At 43.2% G+C, this 15,393-nt stretch overlaps 1 protein-coding gene across 1 annotated transcript in view; it reads right to left on the bottom strand.

Moving 5' to 3' along the window:
• Nucleotides 1-15,393, bottom strand: part of nfatc3a (nuclear factor of activated T cells 3a) — a 128,237-nt gene that overhangs the window by 90,481 nt on the left and 22,363 nt on the right. The window contains exon 3 of the mRNA XM_052028406.1: nt 7,030-7,192. Within this exon, the coding sequence (XP_051884366.1) occupies nt 7,030-7,192 (163 nt within the window). The remainder of the gene's footprint in view (nt 1-7,029; nt 7,193-15,393) is intronic.

Below are 15,393 nucleotides of genomic sequence, written 5' to 3'. Positions count from 1 at the left end.
CATGAACCCATAAACACTACCTCATTATTCCTCATTTGCACTATTTATTTTTCATAACTTATAGTAATTTTTATGTCTTTACGTCTTTACTGCTGCTGCACGACATATATCAGTGACAATAAACCCGATTCTGATTCTGGGAAAATCCAGCTGAATCAATCAATGTATTCCAATTTGATATTAGAATTAGTTTTGAGAATGTTAAGCTTTGGGATTTTTGACTAAATTTTTCACAAAGGATTTAGGGGGGAAAGCTTTTTTTATGCACTGAGAGTTAAAAGCATAATGCCCCCACAACTTTTAAAATGCAACAAGAAAAAAGAAAGTGGAGATGTAACATGCTAGGTTTTAAGGTGACAAGACAAACAGGCAGAGTGGGTGAGGTGGGAGGCAGGAGTGGATCCTTGATTTATATAACCCAAGATCTTCCACTTCATTCAGTTGCTAAAAGGAAAACAAGCCTAAATCTTTTCAAAGTGAGAATAATTTTCTCAATTGTGAAAATTGAGCACCTTGAATCTCTTCCTCAACACATGGAAACCCAATGAAAACAGCTGAAGGAATGTACCATCTCCCATACTGTCCACCACCCACCCACCCGTGGTAGTCTGTGGAGCGAAACAAGCATCATCAGCCATTTGGAACCCACAAAACTGAAGTGGAAGTTATCCTCTACCCTGCCTGAAGTGAGAAAATAGCAAAGGTAAAAGGGTGAGTATCATTGCCTCAGTGAAGACTGTAATGGAACACACTCTTTATTTAATCAGTTAGGCCTCTAGGGTCAACAAGAAAAACAAGCGAGATGATACATTAGGGATAGGAAGGACAATACAAATTCTCTCCTGAACCTGACAAGGATAGATGGATCAGAGACAATCGGACAGCCACTGGAACGCAATAAGAAAAGGAGTGCCATGGGAAATCATCCTATGACGGTGAGTAATTAGCTTGGGATTTTACATTATCTCTGCACTCTTCAAACAAGACCATGAAGGTCCCTGAGAGGAAATGCAAGTGTGAAGATAGCCAGCCTGTTCCTGGTACAGCAGTTAATCATTGCAGGCAGTGCATTCCATTCCCACAGTACAGGACACCCAAGTCCTGGTGAGGTAGGAACAACAAGGCATAGGGTGATCACACCGGGCTAGTGGTGTCAGCAACTACTGATCTCAGGCTCACCTCAACCTGATTGGCTTTGTGCTGATGAGAATATCTGTACATTGGGTGAAGTTGAAAGATGCTGTTCCATGTCTCTCTAATTGTGTATAAAATTAAAATAAAATTACCATATTCTCTACAATCTGGGAGAATGCATGGAATGCCTTCTCCTACTTGCAAGTGTAAGAGCAACTGGAATAAATGCACTTCTGTTTAACCTGAAGAATGGACAATACAAGTGATTCTTTTCACCACAACACTGACGAAGAAGAATCAGCCTAAAAAATGGAGAGGAGGATGAAAACTATGCGATCTTATCTCAGAAAAATTACATTCGCTCATAGCTTTTATTTTCTCCAGTATTGGTTATCAAATAAACTACTATATTGTTACATAGACATTATGTCACAGGCATCACACGTTTCCAATTGTTCTAAAAAAAAATGTGCAACACCAGAATCATGAGCAGAACCAAAAGGGGTGTTTTAATCTATAACGTAATCAAAATGAGGCAAGATTATGCACCTGTATTCAAATACAAGATGAGAACCACCACATGTGCAGAATTTGCTGAATACTTTTGCTTCCTTTCCTTGCAAGGTTCCCAAATGCAATCAGCCTCATTAATAAAAATGCCATTTTTAAAAAAAGTTAAGCAAAATCAAACAAAATGTCAGAGGCAAAATACAAATGCAGATCATATTTTAAAAAGAGTTAAAATGTATACATAATTTCAATGCAAAGCACTCAGAGGAAAACTTTAAAAGAACATCACATAGGTCACCATCTCAGGTTAATGGAAAACAGATTACATTAGATCTTTGTGTAGCGGCTGCTACCGCGATGCGAAAATAAAGACACGAGTCTGTGAGTTGTAGAACAAGACTGATTTATTTCCCGCCATGCGCGGGTCTTTTAAGTGAAATGGTTCCCGCCTTCCGAGAGAGGAAATGACGTACACGATACCCCATTAGAGTCTTCTCACACGCGCGGGTTTTCCCGTCGCTTGGAGAAGACGAAGGCCCAGTGCCATCTTGGGCCTCGCCGCTCTGACGACGCACGCCCCGACCATCAAGCCGGTTCGCCTGCTCGGACGGTGAGTCGCCACACAAACCACCACCCCCACCCCCAAAATCAGCAATACGGTCCCCCAAAGTTCACAGGCTGTGCTAGCCGTTGCTTAGGTGGTTGGCCTTTGCGTCACGGTGTTGGGACCTCGACCGGTTGTTGCAGGTCTAAATGGGCCGGTTTGAGGCGGTCCGTCGTGAAGACTTCCTCCTTGGCCCCAATGTTCAAAATAAAGGTGGACCCATTGTTTCTGACAACCCAGAACGGCCCCTCGTATGGCAGTTGCAACGGTGCCCGGGGTGTACCCCTGCGAGCGAAAACGAACTTATAGTCTCCTAGTTCCTTGGGCTCACAGGATGGGGATGGACCATGTCGCCAAGTGGGGATCGGTGCCAAGCTGCCGAGCCTCTCGCACAGTCTTCCCAGGACCGCCGCGGGTTGTTCCTCTTGCCCCCTAAGGGCGGGTATGAACTCCCCTGGGATGCCCAGGGGTGCACCGTACACGAGTTCGGCTGACGAAGCTGGAGATCCTCCTTGGGGACAGTGCATATGCCGAGCAGAACCCAAGGAAGTTCGTCAACCCAGTTAGGACCTTTCAGGCGGGCCATCAGGGCTGATTTCAGATGGCGGTGGAAACGTTCTACCAACCCGTTTGACTGAGGGTGGTAGGCCGTGGTGGTGTGCAGCTGCGTTCCTAGCATGTTCGCTAATGCAGACCATAGGCTGGAGGTAAACTGGGCACCTCTATCTGAAGTGATGTGGGCCAGAACACCAAAGCGTGAGACCCAAGGTGTGAGCAGCGCCCGGGCGCAGGAATCGGTCATGATGTCTGAGAGAAGGGTTGCCTCTGGCCACCTCGTGAACCAGTCCACGATGGTAAAAAGGTACCATGCTCCCTCTTGAAACAGGCAGGGGACCAACGAGGTCAATGTGAATGTGGTCGAACCTTCTACGGGTAGGCTTGAACTGCTGTGGCGGGACCCTGGTGTGTCGTTGGATTTTTGATGTCTGGCAGTGCGGACAGGTCTTGGCCCACTCACTGACCTGTTTGCGCAGGCCGTGCCAGACGAACTTGGCGACTAGTCGGACAGTTGATCTGATGGATGGGTGCGCCAATCTGTGTACCGAGTCGAAAACGTGTTTCCGCCAGGCTGCAGGAACTATTGGACGGGACTGACCGGTTGCGACGTCGCACAGGAGGGTCTGCTGACCTGGGCCAACTACGAAATCTTGGAGCTGCAGGCCCAAGACTGCGGTTCTGTAGCTGGGCAGCTCGTCGTCGACTTGCTGTGCGTCAGCCAGGGCCGTGTAGTCTACACCCAGGGACAGGCTATGGATGGTCAGTCTGGAGAACGCGTCAGCAACGACATTGTCTTTTCTGGAGACATGTTGGATATCCGTTGTGAACTCGGAAATGTAGGACAAATGTCACTGCTGGCGGGCTGACCTGGGATCGGAGATTTTAGCGAAGGCAAAAGACAATGGCTTATGGTCAGTGAACACAGTGAAAGGCCTGCCTTCTAAAAAGTACCGGAAGTGCCAGATTGCCAGGTACAGCGCTAGTAGCACCCGATCAAAAACGCTGTATTTAAGTTCAGGTGGCCTAAAGTGCCTGCTGAAAAATGCCAAGGGTTGCCAACGGCCTTCGATTAGTTGTTCCAGTACCCCACCGACCGTGGTGTTGGATGCATCCACTGTGAGGGCGGTTGGAATGTCTGTCCTGGGATGGACCAGCATCGCGGCGTCTGCTAGGGCTTCTTAGGCCTTAATGAAGGCAGCCGCGGCCTCGTCATCCCAGGCGATGTCCTTGCCCTCACCAGACATCAGCGAGAACAAGGGGCACTTGATACGGGCTGCTGCAGGGATGAAATGATGGTAAAAGGTGACCATCCCAATGAACCCCTGCAGGCCTTTGATCGTGTTGGGATGGACAAAATGGTGGATTGCATCTACCTTGGCAGGTAGGGGTGTTGCTTCCTTGCTGGTCATTCTGTGGCCGAGGAAATCAATAGAGTCGAGCCCGAATTGGCACTTCACCGGGTTGATAGTGAGGCCGAAATCACTGAGGCGGGAGTACAGTTGGCGGAGGTGGGAAAGGTGTTCTTGGCTAGCGATTAGTATGTCATCCAAGTAAACGAACATGAAGTCCAGGTCGCGGCCTACCGCATCCATCAGCCGCTGGAAGGTCTGTGCGGCGTTCTTAAGGCCGAATGGCATTCAAAGGAATTCGAAGAGGCCGCATGGAGTGATGAGCGCAGTTTTGGGGACATCGTCAGGGTGGACCGGGATTTGGTGGCACCCCCGGACAAGGTCCACCTTGGAGAAGATGTGGGCCCCGTGTAGGTTTGCCGCGAAGTCCTGGATCAGAGGGACGGGGTAGTGGTCTGGGGTGGTGGCGTCGTTTAGCCTACGGTAATCGCCGCAGGGCCTCCACCCACCGGTGGCTTTGGGGACCATGTGCAGGGGGGAGGCCCAGGGGCTGTCTGACCTGCAAGCGATCCCCAGCTCCTCCATGCGGCGGAACTCCTCCTTCGCCAGGTGGAGCTTGTCTGGAGGTAGTCGTTGTACTCAGGCGTGAAGGGGTGGCCCTGTCGTAGTAATGTGGTGCCGCACAGTGTTTGGGCATCGAATTCTTGAACTGAGGTGCCAGAACCGATGGGAACTCGGCTAGGAGCTTGGTGAACTCATTGCCAGACAGGGAAACGGAGTCCAGGCGCGAGGCTGGTAGGCTGGCTTCTCCCAGAGAGTAAGGTTGGAAGGTTCCGGAGTGCACTAGCCATTTCCCTCGCAGGTCGACTAACAGGCTGTGGGCCCGGGGGAAGTTGTCTCCCAGGAGTGGCTTGGCGACGGCAGCAAGGGTAAAGTTCCAAGTAAAACAGCTGTCGTCGAATTGTAATTGGACTGTACGGGTACCGAAAGTCCGTATCATTGTGCCATTTGCAGCTTTGAGGGCGGGGTCCCTGTTGCCTGCTACGAGTGTCGCTGCCGGTTGGGGGTAGAACACTGACCCTGCTCCAGTATTGACAAGGAAATGACGCCCAGACTGCTTGTCCCAAATGAATAGGAGGCTGTGTTGGTGGCCAGCTGCCGTAGCCATCAGCGGCGGCTGGCCCTGGCGTTTACCTGAAATTTGCAGGGTGGGTGGCATCAACGGGCCTCCACGCCCCACCTCTGATGGTAGAAGCACAGCTGGTCGTCAGTGCTTCTGGGATGTGGTCGCTCAGCTGCTGGTTTAGGTAGGCGTTGGGCACGCGGTCTGCGATTTGGCCGACGGACGAACTGCTCTCGCATTTGGCCTTCCATAGGACATCTGCCCGGGTGGCTACCTCATGTGGGCTGCTGAAATCGGCGTCAGCCAACAGCAGGTGAATGTCGTCGGGCAGCTGTTCGAGGAAGGCCTGCTTGAACATCAGGCAGGGCTTGTGCCCCTCAGCCAAAGCCAGCATCTCGTTTATCAGTGCCGATGGAGATCTGTCCCCCAGGCCGTCGAGATAAAGCAGGTGGGCAGCGCGCTCATGACGGGAGAGGCCGAATGAGAAGGTCCTTGAAAGCCGGGTACTTGTCTTCCTCCAGAGGAGACTGGATAAAGTCTCTGACCTGGGCAGCTGTCTCCTGGTCCAGGGAGCTGAACACGTGGTAGTACCGTGTGGAGTCGGAGGTGATCTGGCAAAGTTGGAACTGGATTTTGGCCTGGTCGAATCACACGCGGGGCTGAAGCATCCAAAAGGTGGGCAGCTTGAGTACCACTGCGTTGGCTGCTGCGTTGTCGGTCATTGTGAGGGTCCAAAATCTGTTTGGACCATCGGGGTCACCAATGTAGCGGCTGCTACCGCGATGTGAAAATAAAGACACGAGTCTGTGAGTTGTAGAACAAGACTGATTTATTTCCCGCCGTGCGCGGGCCTTTTAAGTGAAACGGTTCCCGCCTTCCGAGAAAGGAAATGACGTACGCGCTACCTCAGAGTCTTCTCGCGCGTGCGGGTTCTCCGCTGTCGCCCGGGGAAGACAAAGGCCCAGCGCCATCTTGGGCCTCGCCGCTCCGATGACGCGTGCCCTGACCGTTGAGCCGGTTCGCCTGCTCGGACGGTGAGTCACCACATTTGCACATAATATGCACCATTACTTCTAAACTTTGAACCATTTCTACCTAATATACCATGCATTTTTTTCCACACAATACTGTTTCCCAAAAAATTAATTCATGATATTACAGCAATGACATCTGCTAACAGGTAAGAGATGAAACTTTAACACATTGAAACCATAGTAACAAATAATTGTTCTTGCTGCTTTGTTTTCAATGCATCAACAGGTGATGGTTGACTTGTGAACCTTGTGACATGAAACACCAATGATAAATAAGATATCCTTTTACAGAATGACAGTAAGAGGTAAAAACAGCACGAAAAGTTTTGGTTCTGCTTTCTCTTCGCACACAAAACTTTGAGAAACACTTATCTGACAAACAAGCAAAAACTGATGCAAGGTTAATTAAAGCTTAATTAAAGCACTGGTGAAATAAAAACTCAATACTAAATTTTGCAGAACTATATCAATGAAGCAAGTGAACAGAAACTTCCCAGCAACAAATCCCTTACAAGAAAAGCTTATTACATAATTTTTCAGGAACTGTGCTTGAGATATCTTTCCTTCAGTACATTGTTACCAAAGTGGTAAGAGGTCTGGAATGCCAACTATAGACAAAATTTCACATTTATAAGAGCAAAAATTGATATACAATTAAAACACAAAGGGTAAACAAACAGCTTTTTAATCAGTAATCTAGCAAAATAAGAGAAGTACCTTAACAACCGGGTGTCCTCCAGAAGAAGCCTTCACTGCTCCTCGACTCCCTTCTGTCTCATAGTGAGCCCTGTGATGGGTCTTCGGTTGCATTTCAATCTTTAGATCATACTGCATATACTGACTTGGCAAAGGCCAATCTAAGGAAGGCAACGATGATGTACTGAAAGTCAAAATATACATATGCTTTAAGTACCCTGCAAAATGTTATCGCATTTATTTCAACATTACCATCAGAAGGGTATTTTAAGTAGAATCTGAGGGGTAAGTTTTTCCACATAGGGTGGCAAATATTTGGAATAAACTGCCAGAGGAAGTGCTGAAGGCAGATATAATTACAACGTTTAAAAAAGCATTTGTGTAGGTACTTGGATAGGAATGGCATAGAGGGACACAAGCCTAATGCGGGCAAATGGGATTAACATGGATGGGCATCACGGTAGGCATTGACAAGATGGGCTGAAAGGGCCACTTCTGTGCCGTATGTTTCGATGATAATCTTACAATTAGGTGTGAGTAAAGTATCTTTCCTTAAAATATTTATCTTCAATAAACTTTCTGCTACCGTCTGAAACCATTTTTCTCCTTCCAGCTCAGTTGGCAATACCTCATGGGTCAGCAATTCCTTCACTCTGGTAATGCATGACCAGCCATGATACAAAGCATCCTGTGGGGTGAAAATGGTCAAAAACATGGATTTCCCCTTTCCAAGAGGCACTATGAATGGAAGCAGATTATTTAATGAGGCTAATTAAATCTTTATAGTCATGCTATGTCCAAAAAGGCTCGAGGCAAAATGTAAACAGATATTAAATGCCATTGTATTGGTTCAATTTTCTTTCTATGAAGACTTAATCACAACCATGCACAAAGGAGCTCAGAGAGAGACTGGAATGTCTCCAAAGTATAAAGACATTCACCATTGGCTGGACCAGTACACTTCTTGTCATCTGATATGAGCAACTTCCTTACTCTTTCCACACCCTGATAGAGTACGAAATCCTTCTGACATCTCAGCCCAGGTCTCTGCATTGCCATCACTAAAAACCTCAGCTTCTTTACCTATTTGTGCTCTCTTAATACCTTTCTTGAAATACATTTTTTTTCTCACCAACCCATCACTTTGGTAACTGTCACTCGGGTTTCAGTAATTATCAAAGCTGCCTTGAAATTACAGAACAGCAGTGCATAAATGAAAATTCATCATTTTACATAGATGTAAGCTCAATTGGGCCCATGGCATCTTAAAAAGAAATTGGGCATTTGGTAGATTAACAGTGATTTCTGTGATTGTGCACATATACATGGTTGGCTCAGAGTGATGGAAGTAGAAATCTGCACATTTTATATCTACTTGGGAGGTATTTGGATTTTTTGTTTTAATTCTCTTATAGTATATGAGCATTTCATGCCAACCCACAGTTGTCTTAAGGTGGTCCTAAGGTCCTTAATACCAGAAGTCCTGCTGAAGATGCTCCTCTTGTTCTATTAAGGGTTGACTCAATTGTGATGAAGAAATGGCAATGTGTATCAAGTTAGGATGGTGAATGATTTGGAGAGGAACTTGGAAACGATAGGGTTCCCATGGGTCTGTGGATCTCATAGTGCTAGCAGAAGTCACAGGTTTGAAAAGTATGTTATTGAAAAACCATTGATAAAATGAGCTATGCATATTGTAAATACAGTACACATTGTATACACTACAGCTTTGATGCACCATTGATGGAAAAAATGTTCAGGTCAGTGGTTTTAAGAGGCCAGAAAGCAAGTCAATCACTATGGAATACTCAGCCTCTGACATGCTTTTATGTGGCTGATCTTGTTATATTTTCTCACAGAGGCCTAGAAATTCTTGTGTACCCAAATGGATGTGCAACCTAGTCACAGCAGCAGTACACCAATGACAGTTTCAAACATGAACCCACTGTTTCAATAGCGACTGAGGCACCACAATGCACTACTGAACGGTCATTACACTTTTTTGTTGTTCATAAACTGTATGGGACCACAGGCTAATTTAAAATGTAAGTAAGGTAATTTCTACATTAACTTGTATTTATTTATCGTGCAACTCCATGAAATTGAATTTAAATCAAAATTAAGTACATCTGTTTGGGGGTAGGATTCAGAAATGCTATTTAAGTGAGCTTCTTCTAAGAAGCTGCACACAATTCAGACAGCAGTGAAATCTTTTTTATCAGTTTATCATTTAAATAGAACATCCTCCTGGGATGAAATCCACTGTATGTTTAATTAACAAAAGAATTCAAAAAAATTTTATAACTTTAATATACCATGTGATGTCCTTTTTTAAACATTCTGCCAGCCTGGTTTGACAACCATACATAGTCATTGAAGACTTGTGCCTGCTCTGGTTAGAGAAAATAAGACGTTGATTGCATTCTCATCAGAAGAGTCCAGATGAATTGTTTAGATCTGGATGCTTCAGATGATGGTACAGTCAGCTTACTATTTTCTAACATCTGATTTTTATGCAGAACAGAGTACTACCATAACATGCTGGTGAATTGCACAAAGCATTGTTATCTGCAAGGAAGTTCAGGATTGCAAGGGGATCCACGAGAAAGATCAATTTCATGGAGTTGCACTATAAATAAATGTTAACAGAAGTGATCTTATTTACACATTCAATTTGCACTAAGAAATGCATTAAATATCTTGAACCTTCTTATAGTTTGAGCTGATCAAGGAAATGTTCCACCTAATCTCTGATACTTGTTAAAATTAGTAAATTCTTTAATCAGCAACTTCCGATGCTCGAATATTTTATTAACAAAAATGCTGTAAAGAAAAAGGTACATGAAATTAAATTGGCATGTGCACTTTTATCAAACCATCATTTAATGAGCAGACTGACCATTTGCTAAAGATCAAAAAACAATTGTTTATCCAAAGTTAATCAATAGTTTTCTAGCATGAGAATCTTCACTATATTTTTAACAATAAAAGTTAAAAATTAAAGAAATAACAGAGCAAAAGCATTCTGGACTGGAAGCCAGGTGTAAAATCAGCTTTTCCCCATAACTCCAACTTGACCTCTCCACTGTCTCCAACTTGTCATGGTTTGTCCAGCACCAACAGCTAAATAATCAGAAAATTCCTTTAAATGTTGGGAAAACTAAACCCTTCATTTTTGGTCCTCAACATCTCTACAAACACCAACCCCCCCCCCCCACCCCCCCTTCCCTGGGCAACTATCTGAAACTGGCCTCCAACATGTTCAATCATTTCCTTTGTGCAAGGTATGATTCAGTGAATTGTTTTCCCCTTGGTGCCCAATGATTTAAATGTCAAGGACAGTATTGTCACCTCCCCACCAGAATTCATTACTGGTCCATATTCTTTCTGGCCAAGGCTGTGGCCAAGTGATCTTACTAAAAGCCAAAATAAACAGCAGTGAATTGGTTATAGGTGAGATTTGTGCTGCCTAATGACACTGTCAAGTATATTTCCATTACTTTGCTGAAAGTAGACTGAATGGGTGGTAATCAGCAAGCTTGGATTTATCTTGTTATATGATATTTATCTGTTTGGATATACCTAGACAATTTTTCATATCAATGAGCAGGTGTCAGTTTTAGACTGATGCAACTTGGCTAGTGGCACAGTTGATTCTGGAGTGCAAGTCTTCAACACAACAATCAAAATGTTGGCTGGTCCCACAGCCTTTGCTGTATTCAACGTTTTCATCAGTTTCTTTATATATCAAACTGGCCAAAAACTAGCTTCCATGATGGCAGTGATAACATAAGAAAACTGAGATAGATCATCCTCTCGGCACTGAAGATGATAGCAAATGATTCAGTCTAGTCTTTAGCACTCCCACACTGGACACTACCAATGTTGAGGATGAGATTTTCTTGGAGCCATCTCCACTAATTGTTTGCCATCATTCAGGAAAGGATGTGGCAGGACTGCCGAGCTTTGATCAGATCCATTCACTGTGGAATTGCTCAGCTCAGTATATTAAATGTAATTTGATATACATTTAAATGTAATATAATATACACCTAACTGTTTGCAGCTCTGCCATGTTAGCGCTAATTCTTTTAGGTCTACATGGTGATACTCTTCTCATGCTCTTCAACTCTACTAGATGAACCAGGATTGGTTCCTCAGTTTGATATTAATGACAGAGTGAGGGACACACTTGGTCATGGAGTTACAGATTGTGGCAAGATACAATTCTGCAATTACTGAAAACTCACCCAGCGATGAAGAAGGGAGAGATATACTTTCAAGTCAGGGTGGTGTGCGACTGGAGGGGAACCTGTAGGTGGCACTGTTCCCTGCTGCCCTTGCCCTTGATGGTAGAGGTCACAAGTTTGGGAGGTGCTGTTTAAATAGCCTAGGCAAGAAACTGCAGTGCATTTTGTAGATGGTACACCCTGTAGCCTCTGTTCACCAGTGGTGGAAGGAATGAATGTTTACGGTGTCTGATGGAACAAATGAATGTTTAGGTCTCTGTTGGGATGCCAATCAAGCAGGCTGTCCTGGATGCTATTGAGTTTCTGTATTTCAATGTAGCAATTTTGATAAAATGGAATGGTTTGCATGGTGATTTCAGAGAGCTGCTCTGGACCAGTATCTAGACCAGTCTGTTGGACCTTAGCAGTCAAATTAACAAATATGGTTATCATTACAGGAGAAAACGTTTTCATAAAACACCTCTCACTATTTAATTAACCACATAACTATTCAGAGTAACTCTCTACTTAAATTCCCGACTGTTACTGAATTTAAGTTCCCAAACTGGTGGGATTTGAACTCATGGGATTGACAGTCCAATACTTTGGATTACTAAACTGGTAATTTTACCATGACACCTGCTGTAATTCTCTTAAAATGCCTTTGTTATTTCTAGCCTGGACTACTCCCCCAAATACTTCTGACTTGCCTATCTCATTCTAATCTTAGTAAACTTGAGGACGTCCTAAACTCTGCTGCCCACATCCAGGCTCTCTTCACACTGTGTTCATGCATCACTGCAGTGCTTGCATGAACTATAATGGCTACCAATTAAGCAATGCCTTTATCTTGAAATTCTTATCCTCAATGACTCCATGGGCTTACCATTCCCTATTTCTCCTCCAGCTCTACAACACTTGGAGGTACCTGGCCTTCTCCAATTCCAACCCCTTGAGCATTCCCAAATTCCATCTACGGTAGCTGTACCATTAGCTACCAAATACCTAAGCTCTGAAATTCATTCTCTGTACCTCTTCACTACTTCTAAGATCCTCCTTGATTAAACTTTTGGCTATTTCTGCAATATCATATCCTGCGGTTCAGTTTAAATTTTCTGTTTCCTAATACTCCATAAAGTGCTTAGGTATATTTTTGGGATGTTAGAGCTGCTGCATAAATGGAAATTGTTTATCATTATTCAGAAAAAAGAATTTTACAATACCTACAGTAATCAAGATCAACTTTTACTCTCAGAACAATTACCTTTACTCTGAGACTATTTGCATCATAGCTGCTGTATTACAGCTCCATGTTGGGCATCAGACTAATTCAAATAAAGAGAGTTCAATTTATATTAGCTTTTGTAAGAACTTAAATGTTGTGATTTCCTACCTATTTACTTCTTACCAATAGATCCACAATTTAGATAAGCAATTTTATGTGACCCACCAAATTTACTGCATTGTTAGAATACCACAGTTTAGTGTCCAATTTACCACCTCAGTCATTTCTATTTAAACAAAATTTCCCAGACCCTTTATAGAAAATGCATGCTACATCCATGTTTAAATTTGGTATAAAAGGTGAACATTGGTATTATGTAGTCCTTGTTATCATTGCTAAGTAGAAAACAATATAGTTAATTTTTGCATTAAAATAACATTTGCTACATTTCTTAGTATTTAGTTGTGTTGGATCATAATACATGTGAAAATTATTTGAAATAAACTATAATGTTTACAATAAAATTTACTTTCTATTCAGCAGTAGCTGACAAATTTTCTACTTTCAATTAAGGTTAAATTTTTTATCTCATTGATTATGATTTTTTTCATTATTTATAACTCCATAATTGCTTCTATGTACTCTCAAGAGCCTCTGCTAAAGAAAATCATTACAAAGCTTTTAACACAAGACCTTTTGAGTTTTAATAGGCATGGACCAGGCCCCAATGCTACATTAGCAGAGTATTTTGGCACACATTTTTTTAAAAAAAAGCATCTACTCAGCATTAAACAAGAGTTCAGATCTGGGAACATCCTTTAGAATATATGGTTTACAAGACAGATTAAATTCAGTTTTGATGATACTGATCTTAATCTTATTTGATTTCCTCAGCAATTACAATGCTCTTCTGTACCCGAAGCACCCTACGCAGCAGGTAGTGTCAGGTTACAGTAGAAATTACACACTGCAAAACGTGGGGACTACTCTAACCCAATTCGCATCAGTTACTTTCAAAACAAACAGAAAGTGAAACTTGTTTCCAAATCATACCGCAGTTATTCATCACCTTTGCCAATACATTTCATCTGTGAGAATGAAATCCAAAGCAGAATTAAGAAAAAAATGACCAAAAACAAAATACATTTTAAGAAGTTTCCTCAAAAGAAAGATGGCGAGTGACTAACTAGTTCCAAGGGTTAGTGGTGGGGAGAAAAAGAATGGTGCAGTGATAAAACCTGAATGAAGAATCACTGCCATGAAAAGGTAGAAGGGGAGACAATACCAAAGCCAGAGTAGTCAGAAAGTAGGCATGGATGGTGCTGTACAGGTAGGATAGAGGCTGCATGATGGATGGATTGATAATTAAAGCAAATGTAGAAAGTAAAGTGCTCACTAATATATACAAAAGCTTCAATGACAGGATGCAAAGGTAGGGGTGTTAAGAGTTCACATGCAGAGATGCTTAGGAAGTTAACAGGAATGTTCCCAAATTACAATAGACACATACCACATTTGGTGTTACCCTACAGTTGTTGATACATTATAATGCTCTTGGTTCTACAGTCAAACACTCCCAAGTGTATCCACCTGTTTACTTTTTTTTAAAAAAAAGGCATCCACAGACTACATGCTGCTGCACTTCAAAGCAGCCTGCTTGGAACATGGCGCAAATGAACGACTCAGTGTGGAGATGCTATGTGTGAGCACTGATGTTTGATGTGCCAGGGTGAGCAGCATATCTACTCAGCACTGAGATGTGGGGCTTATGGCTGCACCCTGGCCAGCAATGGGAGTGCGGTCCATTGCTGGGTATTGGCAGCATCTACTCCATACATTGACTGAGCAGCTAGATCCTTAGATCTCCCTCATCATCACCTATTTCATATAAATGGAAGCTGTATCAGCCTCTGTTTGTGGGCGATTCATTGCTGGATTCACATCAGGTTTCTGGCACAGCAGCAAGGAGAACAGGGGTTTGCGTCAGATTCACAGCACTGCATTGTTGTCAGTATTGCATCTCTCTAAATATTATGCAATGATGACCCCATTTAGCACTGATTCCATATTTCTATACATAATATAAGCGGCACTGAGGCGCAGAGCAATCCCATCAACCCATTCCCCAACTTTGTTCCTAGTCTCTCATAAATGCCCATTAACACATCCCAATCTTCTTGTCACCCACCGCACTTGGGACAATTTACAGTCACCTATTGACCCAATAAGTAGCATATCTTTGGGATGTGGGAGGAAGCTGGAGCACCCAGGGGAAAACTTGCACAGTCACAGTGAGAGCATGCAAGCTCCACACTGACAACACTGAAGGTCAGAATAGAGCCAGGGTGGCAGAGCTGCAAGACACCCGCAGTATCTGCAACGCCAATGTGCCAAATGAGCACTCATTTCTGGGAATGCAACCTGCACATTAAGTGAGTTACCAGTGCAGTGATTACACTTGTATTTGAATTGATTGTGAAACACTTTGGGATATCCAGACATCATAGTAAGTATGTAAGTATTTGTCTACCTTGCTTTTTTTTAAATGGAGTTAGGAATAGATGTGAACTGATAATCACCTGTTATTTTAAAAAGAATATGAATTGCACAGAGAAATATTTTAATTCCCATTTAACTTTTTTGGAATTGTCATTTTCAAAATACAAAACTAATTTGTAACTGCATTGGAAATAAGACTGATTACTATGAGGAGACTCCATAAGTTCAACCTGTTAATTCATTAATCTTTACAAAGGCTGACCTCCCAAAATAATTAGATCAAAGCAAATAGGTAAACCATGTGTTCCAGAAGCATAAGAGGAAGTAAGCAGCCTGGGGTGATTTATAAATACAAATTTTGATTCTTATAAATTACTTTTGATGCTTATAATTACTCATTTTAGTAATCCATAACTCTTGCTGCCAGGACAC

Source organism: Pristis pectinata, chromosome 13 (assembly GCF_009764475.1).
Source record: "Pristis pectinata isolate sPriPec2 chromosome 13, sPriPec2.1.pri, whole genome shotgun sequence".
Taxonomy (NCBI): Eukaryota; Metazoa; Chordata; class Chondrichthyes; order Rhinopristiformes; family Pristidae; genus Pristis; species Pristis pectinata.
Note: the sequence above shows the minus strand (reverse complement) of the source record. Positions and strands in the feature narration are given on the sequence as shown.